This window comes from Tachypleus tridentatus, chromosome 10, assembly GCF_004210375.1.
Source record: "Tachypleus tridentatus isolate NWPU-2018 chromosome 10, ASM421037v1, whole genome shotgun sequence".
Lineage (NCBI taxonomy): Eukaryota > Metazoa > Arthropoda > Merostomata > Xiphosura > Limulidae > Tachypleus > Tachypleus tridentatus.
Genome location: NC_134834.1, coordinates 161,457,506 through 161,472,453, shown reverse-complemented (window position 1 = coordinate 161,472,453; position 14,948 = coordinate 161,457,506). Strand labels below are relative to the sequence as shown.

The window sequence follows — 14,948 nt, the reverse complement described above, 5'->3', positions numbered from 1 at the left end:
TAGTGCGATATTTGTGCTAGTCGTCTCTAATTTAGCAGTGTAAGACTAGAGGGAAGGCAGCTTGTCGTCACCACCCACCGCCAACCCTTGGGCTACTCTTTTACCAACAAATAGTGGATTGACCGTCACATTATAACGCCCCACGGCTGGGAGGGCGAGCATGTCTGGTGCGACTGGGATTCAAACCAGCGACCCTCGGGTTACAAGTCGAACGCCTTAACACACTTGGCCATGCCGGGCCAAGATTTCAATAGATCTTTCGTCCTAAAAACGGTAATATGTTCATTACCCTGTTCATGGTTGCCAGGCAAAATACTATCATAGTTTTGTTGTGCTGTAACAATAAAGTTAATACCCTGGATCAAATAGGCCTAAGATTTATAATAACTATTATGTAAATTGCAAATGCTACTTTCCCTTAGTCCCAGCATGGCCAAGTGGTTAAAATACTTAACTCATCATACGAAAGTCGCGGCTTCAAATTCCCGTTATAATGTGACGGTCGATCCTACTATTCATTGGTGAAAGAGTAACCCAAAAGTTGGCGGTAAGTGGTGATGAATAGCTGCCAGCCCTTTAGTTTTACATTGCTAAATTAGGGACGGATATCACAGATAGTTCTCGTGTAGCTTTACGCGAGATTCAAAAACAAACAAACCTATCTCTTTGTTGACGTTAAAATATACTTACTTCTAGATTTTTAAGTTGTTCATTTCTCAGTTAAACTGAAGAATAGCATGCAAAATTAACGTGTAAATCAATTACAAGGTAGTACATGAATGAAATTCTTTGCTAAATGTAATTTTTGTTACTGTGACACTTCGATTTTTGAAACGTAGATTTATATTTCTATAAATGTTCAATTTCATAAATATCTTGTGACATATTTCTCTTTGTCTTTGAAGTGTGTTCTTGGATATTAATGGAGGTCCACAGTGCAGCTTAACAGTATGGGATTCACTATAGTGGGACTTCACGTATAAGTCTTTGGGCCCTTTTTATTATGGTTGACATTTTAATAAATATTTCTAAAAAGATGTCTACAAATTTGTGTCATTCGCTTATTCTAGATCTTTCTGGAAGCCTATACAATGCGCATGCACATTTATATGCTGTACAGTATAAATCTGAGCATCACTTGCTGTCAGCGACAGTTCAGTTTTTTCATGTTAAGGGGGGGTATATACTTTTTACAGAGATCCTTTTATTATGCGTGAGAAAAAGAATGTGTGATGATACCGAGCCAAAGAAAACACTCTGGTATGCATAATATTCGTATTGCAGGCGAAAGTTCAAGTGTAGACAAAGATGCTGCTGAAAAATTTCCTAATGAATTTATAGAAATTATTAAAAAGTACGGTACAAAGATAACCAAATATTAATGTTGATGAAACGGGTTTATTTTGGGAAAAATATGCCTTCTAGAACTTTCCTATCAGAAAATGAAAAAAACTCAGCCACGTTACAAGCGCTAAAAGATCGTTTGACACTTGTTAGGAAGAGATGGATCTGGCGACTTTAAATTAAAATCTATGCTTGTGTATCGTGCAGAGACCTCCCGAACATTTATCAGCTGTGCAAAGAAGACTCTCCCAGTTGGTTGGCGAACAAATAAAAAAAAATGGGTCACGAAACCTTTGTTTCAAGACTGGTTAAAAAGTTATTTTTGTCCTGCAGTTGAACATTACTGCAAAAGAAAACAACCTGGACTTTAAAGCCATCCAACGGGACTTTGTGACTTTAATGAAAATTTCTACTGCAATTAATGAATCATATTGTCATTGTGACGTTTAAAGCTTATTATTTGAAGCGAACTTTTTCTCAAGCAATAAAGACTACAACTACAGAAGCTGCACTATCTTCGACTAAATTCTGGAAAAATTACATCATCAGAAGTGCAATCGAGAGTAACATGAGAGCAATATGGAAGCACGTTCTGCCTAATTGTGCAAGCGATTCCTGCGGCTTTAAGTCCTAAATTAGGGATGTTTCTGAAGACGTCGTCAAAATTGGACACAGTCTTGGATTTGAGTCTTTGGAAGTGGCTAATATTCGAGAGTGTACTTACACACATTCTCAAGCTCTCGATAATGATACGGTCCTTAATTTATACCAAGATCGGGCACATCAGGAAGAAAAAAAGTCCAGAGTGTAACGAAGGTGCCAGTGAAGAGCGGGAAAAATAATTTCCCTTACATAAACTTCACAAAATGTTTATAGCAATGGAAACTGCTTCAGACTTAATTATGAATCATGATCCAGACATAGAGCACTGCATTAATGCCAGACGAGCGTTAAGTGCTTTTTATGTAAAGATAGTTGACATGGTTTTATAAAGTTAAAAGCAAATCATTGTTGCAATCTGTGATCGTACATGTTGATATTGATTCAATAGCTGGATAATATTTGTCATCTACAGTGCTAGTTTCGTGTCTTTAAAACATCAAATAATTCTCAAATAACTATGTAATTTGGTTGAATAATATATGATTATATTTAGCAAGTGTAGTGTGTTTTCAAGTTTCTGTAAATGTCACATTTGGTTATCTAGATTAGCTGTTCAATATTAAGAAAATGAGTGGGGAAGAGCCTGATGTGGAAACAGGCCAAAGAATTTTAGCAGGTAAGTACCGAATAAGAATATAAATACTTCAGGACAAACATTGAAACAGAAAGATGTTTTTCATGTTGTAATGGTATAAGTTTTTCTTGTCGTTTTATGTATGTATTTAATAATTTTGATTTAATATCATCATTTAAACTGTTTCTAAAGAAAAATGTGCTTTTGTCTGTTCCACAAAATGTTTTGTATGTGTATAAAATATGCTTAATGTTCTTAATTTATTCTTTGAATTATTTAGCAGAGGCATTTAAAATAATAAATGTGAAACAAGATCTCTCATTTCATTTATCACTTGTTGAAATATTATACCAGTTTTAGGGAATTTCACCCCTCAATTTGCCCCTGTCGAGGCTAAATCATGAGTGGTGAAATTCTCTGAAACTGGTATAACTCAAGTGACGAATGGTAAATCAAATCTTTGAAGAGACACTGTAGTTAAATGACATTTATAATTGTTTTGAGACTGAATGTTTTTTAAAATATCTAAAAAGATTTACAGCTAATAGGAGATTGTATTCAACAAACAGTTAATTTAGAGCCAATTTTATGATTGATTGGTCACTAATTATAGTTTGTCATTATCTCATTGAAAACGTCACCTGGCAGATATAAAAGACTGGTTAGTGTAGGTAGTGTTTGTTTATTTATTTTAAGGATTAACATTTGAAAAGTAAGAAAAATTTGGACATAAGAAAACCAGATTTTCCGTACAATTTACTTTTTAATTTCAACAGTGAACAACATTAAAAATTACCATTTCTGTGTATTCTTTCATTGTTTTAATTATTATTATTTCTGTCAGATTCAGAGTCTGAGTCGAGCACTAATGAAAGTGCTAAAGATATCAGATCAATATCAAGTGAAATTGATATTCAGATTGAGGAATCCACAGAGGTATTATTACATTGTTCAATAGTTAAAAAGAGTTTATGATTCTGTTTATTATTTATTACATGATGCATGTTTATTAGCACTTCTCCTGTTTTATCATTACAAAATAGTTGCTAACTTTTTTACTTAAAAACATCAACAGATATTCAAATTTCTTGTATTTTAAAGTTCTAATGGTGTATGTAAAAAAATCAAATCTTACAAACAGTTTTTAATGTACAACTGTCATGTGAATTAAGTAGTTCAATAATTGAGGTATTGAATGGTGGAATAAATGTGTCTTATATACACCTTAAGTTGGCTTGATTCTTTCCAGCATTTTATATACATATATATATATATATATATATAGAACACTAGTGTAATTTTGATATGATTATATTTTGTATAGTTATTAATAATATAAATATTTACTGTGCCCCTTTGTGTATATAATATGTCTGGTTTTTTATCAAGGGAATTAATATGACAGGTTTAATGTACATGATATAATTTTTTTATACCAATCACTGAAATTAAATGCTTTTTTTTCAAAATCATTAACTATTCTGTAATATTTAAAGAAAATTTTCTTTCAGAATTATTTTCTTGAGGGGAAGAATTGTATTTGGTGAATTCTGTGGAGCAGAACATTCATGTGCTAAAGACACACTATGTCTATAAACATTGTCTAGTTTTATATCTAAAGATCTTTTGTACAAGTATGTTTAAAATGGCCCTGTTTTAAGGGCCCCTTACTTTTTATTACAAAAGTTATCATTTAGAAATAAAACCCTTAAATTTGGAAATAATTTTTTCTTGGGTGAGGTTACTTTAGGGGAAGTTTCCCCATGTTCTGTGGTAAGAATACTTATTCATTTATGCAACTTGTGAGCTTTACATGTACAGAAATTACAAGCTGCCACTAGGATATTTCAGTAAATGTGTTCATATACTCTTTAGAAGCCTATTAATATTTTTTTTATAAATACAGATTCACTTTTGATAGATGAAAAAAAGATCAAGTGTATATGTATATATTGAACTATTTTTGTTATGAACAAGAAACAGAACATTTAGACAAACCAATAATACAATTCCAAAATTTGTAATTCTAACTAGGTTTTATTTCATCTAAACAAAACATTTAGACAAACCAATAATGATTTTTGTTTAGATGAAATAAAAACCTAGTTAGAATTACAAAATTTTGGAATTGTATTAACTAGGAACCTTCTTTGTTTGACGATGGATACCGTCGAACTGACTTTGTGTTAGTTTACAAGCCATCATCAGAGAAAGACAGCGGTCCTCATGAAAACATTAGACAACTTTTTGAGGCAAATCTGGAAGATGAAGGGTTGGAACTGGAACATGTTCATCAAGTAAATGTTGTTTTTTTATTATATATCTGTTATTTCATGATGAATTGTTAATAGATGGTTTAGGTGTTTGTTTTACATAAGAAAATAATGTATGAAACATAAAATTGTAAGAAATTAAAATTTAACTAAACTAACATTTTGTGTTTGGTTACAAGATTTCATGTAGTTAAAGTGATAAATGCAAGTCTTCAAAGTTTTTGCTTATTTGCAAAGCTGTTGTTTTGCTGTATCTTTCATTATTGTGTTTTTAATGTGTCTTTCTTCAGACTTGTTTTATTTATATTACAAAAATATTCCTGATCTGTAGCTGTTAACTCTGAATACTTTATTATATATTTAACAAACAACTTGTACTAAGGAAAAAAAAAGGTATTTATTTCAAGCATTAAGTCATATGAAATGTTAAAAGCCAGTGGTATAATTATAACATTTATTTTTATTAATTACTTGAGGTAAAAGATAGCTTTGTGCATAGATCAACAAATTATGTAACTAACTTGATACACTGGTCTATCTAATGGTATACTGTATCACAGAAATAATTACAATGATTATATGAAGAGTTGGGTAACCTGTTTTTATTAATAATTTTACTTATAATCCTAGTAATATTTTATGAGGTTTATTAGGCTTAGAAGTTGTATATACTCTGTTTGATGTGGAAATGAATTTTTACCCCAAAATGGGTTTTAACTTAATAATATTTGACAAAAGTATATTAAGGAAATTGCATATCGCTCATTCTTGCTTTTGTTCCCCTGGTGAGATAGTGATAGGTTTAGTGATAACACTAAAATTCAGGGTTGGATTCCCTATGGTGGACACAGCAGATAGCTCAATGTGGCTTTGCTCTAAAACAAACAAACATTATACTCATAACAAAAAATGATGTAGAAACCACACTAAAACATCTTTTACTGTGTGAACCATAATATTCCTATTTTATTTAATCAATTGCTTTATGTATTAAAATATAGAACCAGAACTGACTTTGAATAATAAAGTAATTACATGATGTGATTAGTGCATTTAACTTTTCTCCCCCCACGGTGTGGATTTCTGTACATGGTGAGGGGACCTCCCAGTGAAGGTTCTGTTTTTTCTGGTTACCTTCTCTGGGATCTAAACATCCACCCACGTGGTGACCCATGAAGGAGAGGAGAGGATCCTGGTGATTGAGGGGTCCAACCCTAACACATCACTTTGGCCTTGAATTCCTGTAGATGGGCAGCCTTTGGGTGGCCCCCTTGGGTCAATCGGCTGGTCCACTTGGGTTAGAGTCAACCAAATACCAGTGTTGGAAGTTCTCAATGGGTGTTTTGGACATTGTGTCTGATGCTGGTGTTTGGGTATAGTGCTCACGAAACCATGGCGTTGCTGCAGTGTCCTTGCTTGACATTGTAGTGCGTTCCCTCAGAGGGGCTCCATGGTAGGTGGGGTCAGTGGGAACCGAAATTTTCTTGTTTTTCCTATGGATCCTCTTACTGAAAATTTAAGTAAAATAGTAAAAAAACAGTCAATAGGTAAATGACCACGTCTTGAAGACTCTGAGCAGCAATCTTCAACATCTGTAACACCTGTACCTCATTTTCTTATATTACATTCTCTTTCAGAAACACTTTAGGGCAAATGTCCCCCTTTTTTATTCAGGATGGATTAGAGGGACTCGCTGGCTCTCCAAAGTCAGTAAAGAAGCTTCGATCTGGAGACATATTGGTTGAAACATCCACATCCCAACACAGTGAACTCCTCTTGAATTCAAAGGCAATTGGGGATGTACCCATTGAGGTTACCCCTCATGCTACCTTGAATTCATTACGAGGAGTTATTGTTGAGAAGGATTTGAAGAACGTCCTTGAGTCAGAGATTCTCGTTGGTTTATCCACTTGCAAAGATGGAGTTACACTGCTGACAAATATCCTCGTTTTGACACTTACATCACTATGTGCACCTGTCACCATCAAGGCAGGTTATCTAAATTACAAAGTACGGCTGTACATTCCAAACCCTTTCTGATGTTTTCAATGTCAGAGGTTCGGCCACTCAAAGACGTCATGTCGTGGTTCCCTCACATGTGCATGTTGTGGTGGCAAGGACCACGATGCCACATTGTGTCAACTGCAATGGTTCTCACCCTTCCTACTTTTGTTCTTGCCCAAAATGGTTGGAGGAAAAAGAGATGCAGCGTTTGAAAACGACTTGTAACATTAGTTATCCTGAGGCTTGGAAATTGCTGTCCGCCACTTCATCTCCGAGATATGCTGCTGCACTTCATTCCACAACTACAGTGGGAGTGCAGACAGATCTCTCTGTGCCTCAAGAGAATTGTTTTCAAAACAAATGAAAAGCATCAGACCTTGATGCTCTCGTTGAACAGTTGCCGTCTCCCTTTCTAATCCTGGGGTACTTTAATGGACATCATCCTCTCTGGGGAAGTGCTGTTATTGATTGGAGGGGTCGCTCTGTAGAGTGTATGCTGTCTGATCACAATCTTTCTCTTTTCACTACTGGTTCTTCCACTTATTTTCATGCACCTAGTCAGTTCTTTACTGCGACTGATCTCTGAATTTGCTCCCCTTTACTATTCTCCCAAATCCACTAGACAGTGATCATTTTCCTATACTTTTGAGAGAAACTGGCGTGGTCGATGTCACCTGACCCGCGTGCCCCGGTGGAAGCTAGATCAGACAGACTGGTCCACTTTCACTGCTCTCGCAGAACTTGATCCTGCCATCATAAGTCAGCCAATAATAGACGACTGTGTGGCAGTGGTAACTGACTGTATTATACAAGCAGGTGCTCAGTGTATTCCAAAAACATTAACACATTTTCCACGATATTCTCATCCGTGGTGGAATCCTGTCTGTCACATGGCACGAAAGGCTCAAAACGGACCGGGATACTTTCCTTAGATATCCCACATTTTTAAACCGCATCGCTTTTCAACAGGCCCGTGCACATGCTAGGTGGATAAGACGTCAAAGACAGAAGGAATCTTGGATTAAGTTCACAAATAGCATATCTTCTACCACCAGTTCCAAGGTCATATGGAATAGGATTTGAAAGGTCAGTGGGCACTACAATTCTGTCCTCTTCTCAATCTTACTCTCTGATGGCCAAGAGGTAGCTGATGTCCTGAGCATCGCCAATACTCTAGGTGAAAGCTTTTGCCGAGTATCTAGCACTTCTGCTTGTTCCTCCAACTTCATGGCCATCAAGACTCTTTCCTTCCGAACTGACTGTCTCTTCGACTATAATCGTCCCTTTACACTGGTGGAACTGAAAATACCCCTTTATCAGTCTGGCAGTACACCTGTTGAACCTGATAATGTACACTATGACATTCTGCGCTATCTCTCTCCTGCTTCTCTTGATAGAGTGGTGTTATGTTTGTGTAACACTCAAATCACTGTAAGAAACATTTTACTTTCTTGCCATCGTTACGATTCTCAATGACGGCACTATTTTAAACATGTTTTTTCCCAGGGATAATCTGTAACATTGGACAGTGTTATTGGTGATGGTAACACTGTCCACCTTGATAAAGTTTTTAGTTTTTTAATGGCCATTAATCTTTTATAATCTCATTTAAGTGTTGGATATTTATTCATTACACCTTTTTTAATTGTGGCTTCCTTTTAAGAGTCTCAATCTCTCTAGTTCAATTTTAAATTGGAAAATGGCCATAACATTAAATAACTCGACACCAGGACTGGAAAGGCCAACTTCAGGTGACTAACGCTGCTGTTTGAACTACCCATTAGTCATCCTGGTGACTTGTTTTTACAATTTTGCTGCATGTCTTTTAACACTTTTATTACTTTACCCTTTGGTACTGGCCATAATGACAAATAACCAGGAACCAGGACTGAAAAGACCAACTTCAGGTGACTGGTGGTGGTTCTTGTACTTACCTGTTAGTCTTCCTGACAGGCAATGATTATTACCATTATGCTAGAGAAAGTCCTTTACAACTTCTTATACTCTGCCTTCTATCTTAACATTGTAGACTAGGTGTCAACATTGGTTTTATGCTTTTTCTGTTTTTCAATGATATTTTGTTTAATCTTCATTTCCTTTTATGTATTTTACTACATTTAATTTATTTTTACCTTTTTACTGGATGTTTGATGCAGATAGCGTAGCTGCTTTGTGCCAAAAAACACTAAATCAACCAACCAACTTTTCTCCTTTTGAGACCTTTTATGGGCTGTTTCAAAATGAGTTAAAAATAAATGAAATGCAGCAGGTGGTAAATTGGTTAATCCTTATGCTGAGGATAGGTCATAAGGCTTATGTTACATTTTCAGTTATATTTAAAGTGTAACTATCTCACTTTAATATCATTGTCCATGAATAAACGTGACATCAAAACATGTTTAATAATTAAAATATTAATATTACATAAGTTTTAAATTCTTAATTTTATAAGGAAATACTTTAAAAAATCCTCAAACTCCCATAGTGTGAAATTGTGTAATTTACCCTCTAGTTTTTGTCTCTTCTCTTATTTATTTTTTCTCCTAAAAGTAGATGTGGTAGAAATTATTTGTTGTAACATAGTTATTGCTCAAGCAAAGCCTTCTATACAATTAGTTTACAGAGTAATAAATGAGAAAATCAGACCCACTTACCAGTAGTTCTTTCTGATGTCATAAACTATATTTATTTATATGCAATAAAAAGTCAAAGATTTAATCTAACAAATTATATATTACATCAGTTTTTTCTACAAAGAATTGTTTATTTTCTCTCCAGTTCAAACATTATTTCTGTGTGAAATATTTTGATGCGTTTAGCTGAAGTTTTATCTCGTAGGTGGAAAGCCAGAGAAATTGTGATAGTTGTAGGACATTGTTTGTTTTCCATGTTTTATTATGTTGTGTATGTAAGTGCATTAATTAAACATATCAAAAATTTTTAATCTGTTTGTACCTCTAATACAAAACACTAGACTTAAATTTTGTTGAAAACAAAAAAATTGAAGATCTAGTGAAGTACTGTAATTTCTTGTTTTTCATATCTATTTTTTATTTATTAAAATGAAAGTAAATAAAATGTAAAAAAGTAGATAGTTGTTAAATTGAAGAACGTTAAATTAGGTAAGATACCAATAGTACTACAAATGCTTCACAAGGTATGCTTGTGAGTAGTTCATGAGTTACATTATTTGATCATGTAATATATGATACACTTTGTCATGGGATTTTCAACTTTTGTGGTGGGATTATTAGTTAGACACAGTTCAAAGAGCAATAAAACAAAAATATTTTAGTAGAAATTATATTATTACAATATTTAAGCTACTTATGATAAAATCATAGTTTCCTGTTACAATTTGCAGTCATTATGGAAAGAACATAATGGTAATTTTGATTTGTTTCATTTATTTTATCATGGTGGTTATGAGGAGTGTCAAACTGAAAAAAATGCATGGAGAATTAGGATAGAGAAAATAGAAGATAGAATATGAAGTTTTATTGAGAAAAACTTTTGATATTTATTCAAGAAGTTTTGGAGATTACACAAATGAAATTTGATAATTTTCAGATGAAGGAAATTATTTTTTATCCTCATAACCACCATGATAAAAAAAAAGGAAACAAATCAAAATTACCATATGTTCTTTCCATAATGTAAGAACCACTTTACTCTTAGAGCAGTCAATATTTTGATTTCTTTCTGGTGTTTGTATGCAAAAATCTGGTAATGTTTACTGAAAGCTTGTGAAATTTCAAAGATACACAAAAACATTAAGTCACAGTATGAAAAGTAAAGGTCAGTTTAGGGTCACAAACAAAGTTGATTTGACTGAGCTTGTTGTAAGAGTGCTAAAGTATGAAAAAAAGTTATTTATATTACTGAAAAACATATTTTTTTATTATTATCTTAAAATTTTCAAACTTTTTGAATTGTGTGAAATATGTTTTAAATCATATATTTATTTATATTTTTCTCACAATACCATTTGTATTGAGAATAGATAATAAGAAAACCTCTGTAAGGTTACATCTTATTTTTATGTTTCAATAGAGCACAGTTGGTGTAAACTTTGTGAAAATTCATGCCCCATGGGAAGTTTTAACCCGATATGCTGAAATAATAAAGATGAAAATGCTGATGAAAGAGGTAAGATGACTTAATGATAGCTTGTTATACAGTTTACAATGAGTATTTGCTCCTTCATTTGTAAAGATATGTAAGCTTTTTATGAGACTGACGAAAATGTGATGGAAGTTTTACCAGTGTTTAGAATTATGTTGAAAACTTGTACTGTATTAATTATAACCAAATATTTATGTAATTATTCTTTTGCAACTTTGTATATTCTACTTCAAATTGTCTTCAACTATATGCAAGTTTGAACAAAAAAATATTAAATAAATTAATTAATTTACAAAAGTTAAGTATATTTACGATGTGAATAAAAAAGTATCTTCATTAATGGCTTGTTATAGTTTGTACCTCCCAAACAAAACACTGCATCACTGATATTATTAATCACAGCTGAAGTTATTATACTATTACTGTATTTAGTTGTAATACATTTATTGTTTTGTATATTCATGGATTTCCCTTTTTGTCTGGTGGAATGTGTTAAGTTTGTTTCCTTTGCATGACCATAAAACACAGTATGATGTTCTTTCTTAAACGATGTTCAGCAGCTGTGTTATTAATCCACCACTGGAAGTAGTTCTTTAATTTGATTTTGTTATTACACTGAAAGGCTGCTAAGGGTGTTAAGAAGAGAACAGTTTCGATTTTCTCATTTTTGGATTTAGTAAAGTAAAATGCAAATAAATTCTGAGCATTTACAGTCATTTCTGAAGATGTAATTTTAAAGTAACATATCAAGGGAGCTGAAATCACTTATGTCTTAAATGTTGCATTTTGCAGAAAAGAAATATTACATATTAGGATAGGTTTTTTTGTCTACCATCACATCCATCCTGGTTGATAAATCCTTGTGTTGAAAAAATGTTTGTGTTGGCACAGAAATGTTACACACAAAAGATGGATTTAAAATCCTGTTTTTACATACTTTTAATTTGGAATCTATAATAAACTAATTAAGAAAAATTTACAGTTTAATGTGACATGAAAAATTTCTTCATGAAATTCCACATAGTGGTTATATTCCCAGTCTTTGCTGCTCCTGAGATATCTTAATGTTTAATGTATGTGTAATGAAGAGGTCAATGGAACAGTACTAACTTATGAATTGTAAAAGATATATCACAGCTATTATAGTTTGCTAATTTTTTTCATATACATTACAGGATCAATTACTTTTATGAAATATTAACGAGTTTTATTTGTTCCACAATTTTTTTGCACACAGTTGTCAGCTATAAAACTTAACTACTGATTGTATAACAACTATAGCAGTGACAGTTTGAAATAATTTTCAAAATGTTTGGCAAAATTTGTGCATTTTTGTTTGGATTAAAATGATAATTATAACATTCTTGTATTATTTTGAAAATGATCATGTTGTTATAGTATTCCTTTGATATTTTGTGTGCATCAATACTGAAATAATACACATCAGAAAGGACATAAAATGCTCAGATACATGAATTCTGATGAATCATAAGTTAGAAAAAGTGTTCTTTCTTGCTCTCTTTACATTTTAGAAATTAATCTAACTTTTGGAAGCAAAATTTAAAGGTCAGTGCCTATAAATGTCTTCCTGAGAACAAGAATGTATAAAAATAAATATATTTATATTAATATATTTGAGAAGTGTTTCAAATAATTGAAATGTTGTCAGTTCTTTCTTTAGAGTTATGACAACACTTTATACAATCTTTATAATAATGAATCAACTATTACTTGCCACCTAAGTGATGTAAAACACTATAAAGCTGTGGTTTAAGATATGGATAGATTTGAGATTTAAACTCTTAATGTAGCATCTATGCTAAGTTTGTTTGTATATAATTTATTTTTGACAAGTAGAAAGCTTTTATTAATAACAGATGAATCTGTGGACATTGGCTTTTAAAAACTTAGTTTATGGTGATTATTGGTTCTGAAGTAAAGGACATAATGGGTATGTTATTGAATGGAATTCCTTTAATTCCAGCATTACTTCATTTTTTGCATGTAATTAGACATTGATTTTGTGGTATGGCTGAATGCCATATCCTTGTTTATTATCTTTAGAGTAGAAGGGTACATTTTCCTAAGCCAAATTTTTAAGTTTGCTCTGCACTTGTTTGAGATGTGGTTTTGAAGCTTATTACTGTTTTTGAATATATTCTTGGAAATTCTTTCATGGCTCTTTAAATTGTTTTCAATTGTTTTGCTCTTCTCAATATTCTGTATAAACATCTTTCCTCACAGAGAACTGTGATGTATTTCTTGAGTGTATTCAGTAAATCCTTTCACAGCTGTATTGCACTGTCAAATTATTTAAACTGTGTTGTCGTTATAAACATTCCGTATTAATATTCTTCTTCATAAAGGGGTTTGACAAACATTCTGGAGTCTGTTCTGTAAGTATATTCATGACATTTAATATTGTCAAAGGACCATAGATTTGCCATAAACCGAATGTACACAAGTTAATCATTTTACGTACAGTGCTGTAACTCAAATTTATCACATCATACTAGAGCATTAACATGCGGACCTTTCTTTTAAAGTGTGATTAACCATCTGTATTAGTGATAACTCTCATTCTTTTCATTCTCTAAATTGTAGCAGACACCTATTTATATCATCTTTTACAAAGTGGAACCTGATACTTAATATTCACTTGAAAAATAAATTACAAAGGAGATAACTCATTATATTTGCACTTAAGCATTATTTTTTTGTACTGCAATGACTTTCATTCATTCTGAAGCAACTAGTGCTACATACCACTTATATTCTTTAAATATGTTTACAAATGCAGGTGTACTGTGGTGAATAAAGGAAAATTCAATCATATAAACTGTAGTCCCCTACTACAAGGAGATTAGTTTTCTACTTTGCCATTTTTTTGGAGTTTTTTGATGAGGGGAGCTGATTTCGATAAACTGCTCTAATTTGGTAAAAGTAATGTTTCAAATGATAAGTTTGACTTCATGTTTTTTTTTTGCTGAAACATATGGTATATATATATGATAATGAGAAAAGAGTCAACATTATTCTAAAGACCACTGTCACTCCTTGTACCATCCCTAATTGCTATGTAGCATAATACATTCAACTGGTGGGAACTTATTCAGTGTTACATCATCACTGTTTACAAGGAAGGGATGATAAGAGGATGTCAACAGTACAATGTGGAGTTGGTGTGATAAAAATTCTATTGTTGTGATACAATATTTTAACAGAAGGCTACATCAAAGTCAAGACCATTATGTAATTAATTTGAATGTCTGAGATAGGGTAGCTGTCGACATAGAACAGATGAAAATCAACTGAGTAATAAATATTTCTAATTAAATATACCGTTTTACATTTTTGCTTGTAATCTCTTTGTTGTTGTCAGTTGAGTATTGTTGTTTGTTAGTGATATTCTTGGCTGTAATCCCAGTAATACCTCATAACAACTAATTAACAAATACGACCATCAAAATATGTATACAATAAACAAATATGGATACTATTTCACTTATTGCAGCTATATGATAAAAATAACTATGTCTAAAATAAGCATCGGTGTATGTTTTACAAGCTTATACAAAGTATCTCTCACAATCAATTCGTCAGTATTGACATTAGTGAAGTTGCTCTAATTCTAATAGGTATTATGATTCATTTTATTAAAATATTTATCTACAGTCGTGGGTGAATAAAGGAAAATTCAATCATATAAACTGTAGTCCCCTACTACAAGGAGATTAGTTTTCTACTTTGCCATTTTTTTGGAGTTTTTTGATGAGGGGAGCTGATTTCCGATAAACTGCTCTAATTTGGTAAAAAGTAATGTTTCAAATGATAAGTTTGACTTCATGTTTTTTTCGTGCTGAAACATATGGTATATATATATGATAATGAGAAAAAGAGTCAACATTATTCTAAAGACCACTGTCACTCCTTGTACCATCCCTAATTGCTATGTAGCATAATAC

The 14,948-nt window shown here is 32.5% G+C and overlaps 1 protein-coding gene across 2 annotated transcripts; it reads left to right on the top strand.

Annotated features, from left to right (window-relative positions):
- The first annotated feature begins 1,449 nt into the window (after positions 1-1,449).
- Positions 1,450-13,895, top strand: LOC143230793 (anoctamin-6-like). 2 transcript variants are annotated; one of them, XM_076464933.1, is made up of 5 exons: positions 1,450-2,160; positions 2,552-2,623; positions 3,426-3,517; positions 4,723-4,878; positions 10,912-13,895. In XM_076464933.1, exons 2-5 carry the CDS (start codon positions 2,575-2,577, stop codon positions 11,014-11,016), a joined length of 402 nt encoding a protein of 133 aa, XP_076321048.1. In that variant the 5' UTR covers positions 1,450-2,160; positions 2,552-2,574; the 3' UTR covers positions 11,017-13,895. The 2 variants fall into 2 exon arrangements, with proteins under 2 accessions (XP_076321048.1, XP_076321047.1); XM_076464932.1 differs by having other exon boundaries at positions 1,452-2,623.
- Positions 13,896-14,948: the final 1,053 nt, after the last annotated feature.

Bases quoted from the DNA above. Each gene is read 5' to 3' on its own strand.
- LOC143230793 (XM_076464933.1), top strand. From the start codon at position 2,575: ATGAGTGGGGAAGAGCCTGATGTGGAAACAGGCCAAAGAATTTTAGCA. The intron at 2,624-3,425 runs GTAAGTACCGAA...TATTTCTGTCAG, and splicing joins AGGCCAAAGAATTTTAGCAG to ATTCAGAGTCTGAGTCGAGC. The intron at 3,518-4,722 runs GTATTATTACAT...TGTATTAACTAG, and splicing joins AGATTGAGGAATCCACAGAG to GAACCTTCTTTGTTTGACGA.